This window comes from Callionymus lyra, chromosome 3 (assembly GCF_982586985.1).
Source record: "Callionymus lyra chromosome 3, fCalLyr1.hap1.1, whole genome shotgun sequence".
In the NCBI taxonomy this organism is placed as follows: Eukaryota; Metazoa; Chordata; class Actinopteri; order Syngnathiformes; family Callionymidae; genus Callionymus; species Callionymus lyra.
The window spans coordinates 14,874,893-14,878,847 of NC_141820.1; the positions used below are offsets into that span (position 1 = coordinate 14,874,893).

At 30.6% G+C, this 3,955-nt stretch overlaps 1 protein-coding gene across 1 annotated transcript in view; it reads right to left on the bottom strand.

Annotated features, from left to right (window-relative positions):
• cyb5r3 (cytochrome b5 reductase 3) overlaps window positions 1–1,348 on the bottom strand; it is a 6,154-nt gene extending 4,806 nt beyond the window's left edge. Inside the window, exons 1-2 of the mRNA XM_087786550.1 lie at window positions 1,214–1,348; window positions 918–1,043 (exon numbers count right to left, since the gene is read on the bottom strand). Coding sequence (XP_087642676.1) covers window positions 918–1,043; window positions 1,214–1,234 — 147 coding nt within the window. The 5' untranslated portion in view covers window positions 1,235–1,348. The remainder of the gene's footprint in view (window positions 1–917; window positions 1,044–1,213) is intronic.
• Between the last annotated feature and the right edge of the window lie 2,607 nt (window positions 1,349–3,955).

The following is a 3,955-nucleotide window of genomic DNA, read 5'->3' on the forward strand; positions in this document are numbered from 1 at the left end:
GAAACTAATAAAATCAGTTACGACTTTGTCATGTGGTCTGTAAATTCTGCAACACCAGAGTCAAGTACTCGACAATACTGCAAATATATCCTTGTAACTATAGTATCACGATTTATCGTATCGTTGCCCCCGATACGTATCGCAGAACACACATGACTAATCTCCACACAAGGGATCAAGATGTGTTTCCATAAAGTGTTTGTAAATGATGGATGTCACTTATTTATCACTGGTCGTTGTTGTTATCTTGCACAACATATACAGAAAAATGAAGTTTAGTTACAAGTTATTCTGGTGCTCAGAACCCTCAACATTTTCTGTGGATCCAGATGCGTACAAAAAAGACACAAAAACTATAAAACTAGAAATTTACAATAAGTTTTATTTCTAAATGAAAGTGGTTTCCTTCCATAGATTAGCTTAACTTGTCAAAAATGAACAAAATATTACTAGAAATATATCCTTGTTCCTACAGTATCATAATCTATCGTATCGTTTACCTACAATAAAAGTGAATAAGTAAGTTATTAGTATTTATAGAGCACTTTTTTGGACCAGGGTCACAAAAAGCTTAAACAATCAACAAGTAAATTAAAATAAATACTTAAAAAGTCAAGACAACACCGAGACAAACACAAGAGACTCAGAAAACTAATTGAGTTCAAAGCAGGATAAACTACTAACGTTATTTACTTAAAGCTTAAGAAAATTACATGACGACTCGATTATTCAATACAAACAAATTACACTTTTTAATTCCAAAATAATTGGACAGAACTTTAGAATGTTGTCTCGTACAGTAACTGTAGAGATAAGCCTGGAGTGACCTTGAGTGTTTGCTTTTTTACAGTTACAGTCGCGAGGCGTTGAACGAGTCCTTGAACGCGTCTGCTGCGTTCAGGAGCATCACCTCTCACCTCCTTGTCGATGAGCCTGAGGGCGTACTTGACGTTGGGGTCCTCGAGCGTGATGGCGGCTCTTCTCTTGGAGAAGAAGAGTCTGAAGATGAGGTTGACGAGGCCGTCCAAGCCTCCGCGGATGAGCTGAGAAGAAGAAACCGAGCGTCAGACATTTTTGTTTTGGTTTTAAACTCCACAACGGGAGAAATGAGTCACACATTCTTGCGGATCCTTCATCGCGCTAATGCTAGCATGAAGCTAACGGAACACAAGACGACAAACAGAAATGGAAACACGTTGTTTTTAATACTCACGCCGACGATGTAGGACAACATGGTGTTTGTTGGAGGAGAAGAAACACAAGTTCTTATCTGCGCAGGTGAGAGACGCACAAGTACAACTGTCAGATGACGCGAAGGGGAGCGGACGTCAACATCCGCTGGCGCTTTCAAAATAAAAGCGTGCTCACTTTTTTTGTATTTTCATATAATAATCGGACTAAACGATATATGGATAGGTATTGTATCTACATTTCGCAATTCATTAAAAAAAAAACCAATGATTTTTAATAGAAGCGTTAAGAAGCCGAAGGAGAAAAAATATGTTTATACTATATTTCAATTTTTTTTTTAAACTTATTAATATTTATATTTATACTTTTATATATACATTCACTCTATGCTGTGTTTTTTAACGGTTGCTGTTTAGTTTCGTTGCCAGTTTCACTGCGGTGTTTTTTTTTTTTTCTGTGCAAAGACAATAAAAGGAAGTCCAAAGTCTAACTCGCCCCACAGGATGAAGATTGACGTCACATCCGCAGGTGACGCAAAAAAAATGTGTGCTTTTTAATCAAGGAAGCATTTAGAAGATTTATTGCCAGGGAACATCATTGTTAATTATCATCTTGTTTATTTTTCATTTTATCCTGGAAACATTTTATATCTACACATTTAAATGAACAAAGAAAACAACAATCCTGCTCTAATGTATTTTTCTTTAAAACCGAACACTAAACAAAAGACATGTAAGACTGAACTTACACTTTAAGGCAAACTAGCTGTTTTTTGATGTGACATAATTATATTTATTTTTGTTGTAGTTGTCAGTCTTTTTACTTTTGCATTTTATTTATATAGTAATGATAATAAAACTAATAATAATACTAATAATAATAATGAATGTGTTGTTTTTCAAGTCCTTTTTATTGAAAGAATTAATGTGTTTCCCTTTTATGTTCACATTTATCTGATTTAATATCGACGTGTAAATGAGCTACAGGAGAAACTGCAATAAATATTTTTCAATATTTAACAAAAAAAATAAAGAAAAGAAATGAAAAAGCCTCAGAAGTTATTTTAACCCTTGTGTTATCTCAGGGGTCAAGGTGACCCGGAGGCCTTAAAACAAATGTGTCACCTTGACCCCTGAGATAACACAAGGGTTAAACAGTTTCTCTAATAATAATAATAATAATAAAAAATACTTAAATGAAGATCAGAAAATAACAGAACATACATTTAAGTGATGATGTAAAGACAGTTACTACTGCTTAAAGTGGTAAAGATTACTCAAAAGATTAGAGATTAAATAGCTGATTAAAAACTGATTCAAACAGCAAATAATATAATAATAAATAAATAATATATAATCAAATGTTTTCATGTGACTTCAAGAACATTCATGGAAATTATTTCAACACAACCTGTGCTATATCCCCCTTTAAAAAACATGTACGTATTTATTTGAATAAACTAGGAAACCTTTAAATAAGTTCACACATCATGTAAGACACATACATATATGTATATATATATATATATATATATATATATATATATATATGTATATACATATACATATACATATATATATATACATATATAAATCCGACATGAACACTCGGAATGTCAACATTTTTTTATTGTGCATTATTTTCAGCAGATAAACACTTCTTCACCACCACGTTACACACAAAATTCAAAACACTTGAGACACAACACGAACTTTTAAAAAATCATTTTAAAACATTGTCTTACGGTCATTAAAATATCCTAAATATTAGAAACTATAGGTTCATTGTTTCACTTGAGATATGTTGAAAGACCTCAGGTGTCACGTGGTAGTACTTTTATAAACCAGCAATTACACTACTTGGTTTAAAACTTCCTTAGAATTCTGGAGGATATTTTCTTCTTCGTGTGATATTATGATGATACACTTAAATATCAACTACAATATATATAATTCATTCAACATATACATATAATTCAAATTAAATTAATTGCAGTTGTTTTTTAAATATATTTATATATATATATATATATTTATATATATACAGTATATATATTTTTGCCAATGATAAAAAGGTACTTTGTCTTCCGTTTTGCAAGTTTAATTTAAGCTGAATGTATTTTTTTTTAAGGATTGTTTGTTAATAAATACAGCAGGTACTCACCACAGTCGCGTAAATACTTTCCTTTCTTCTCAAAATCGCAGGCTGATGACATCACATGACCAAAATTAAATAATACAATTTTACATTCAAATATTTTTTTTTATTAACAAGGGTGACATTCATTATGTTACATTTCCCTGTGTTATTATTTGTTAATTTCTTAAATGACCGAAGTGTGTATTTATATTAAATTATTAGCGAATATTCATTCAGTCTTTCTTACATCTCGTCTTTCCGTTGTAATCCTCTAGGTGGCAGCATTCACCTCTTTATTTCTTAAACGTAACTATCAGAAAACCGAGTTAAAACTTGTATTGCAGGAATTTATTGTTGTTGCTTTATAGAATAAAGAAATGAAATAATACGAATTAAATCAATATAAGAGATTAATAAAATAAAATAAGATGCATTACCATAACATGGCAGATAAAAAATAAAATAAATAGATAAAGGAATTAATACAAATAAATAAATAAAATTAATAATAATACATATAATAAACATTTATTAAATACAAAAATAAATGAAAAATAAAAATAAGAATGAAAAATACTATTGAAACAATGTTTTCCTGAGAGAAAAGAAGACGGGACATGATACA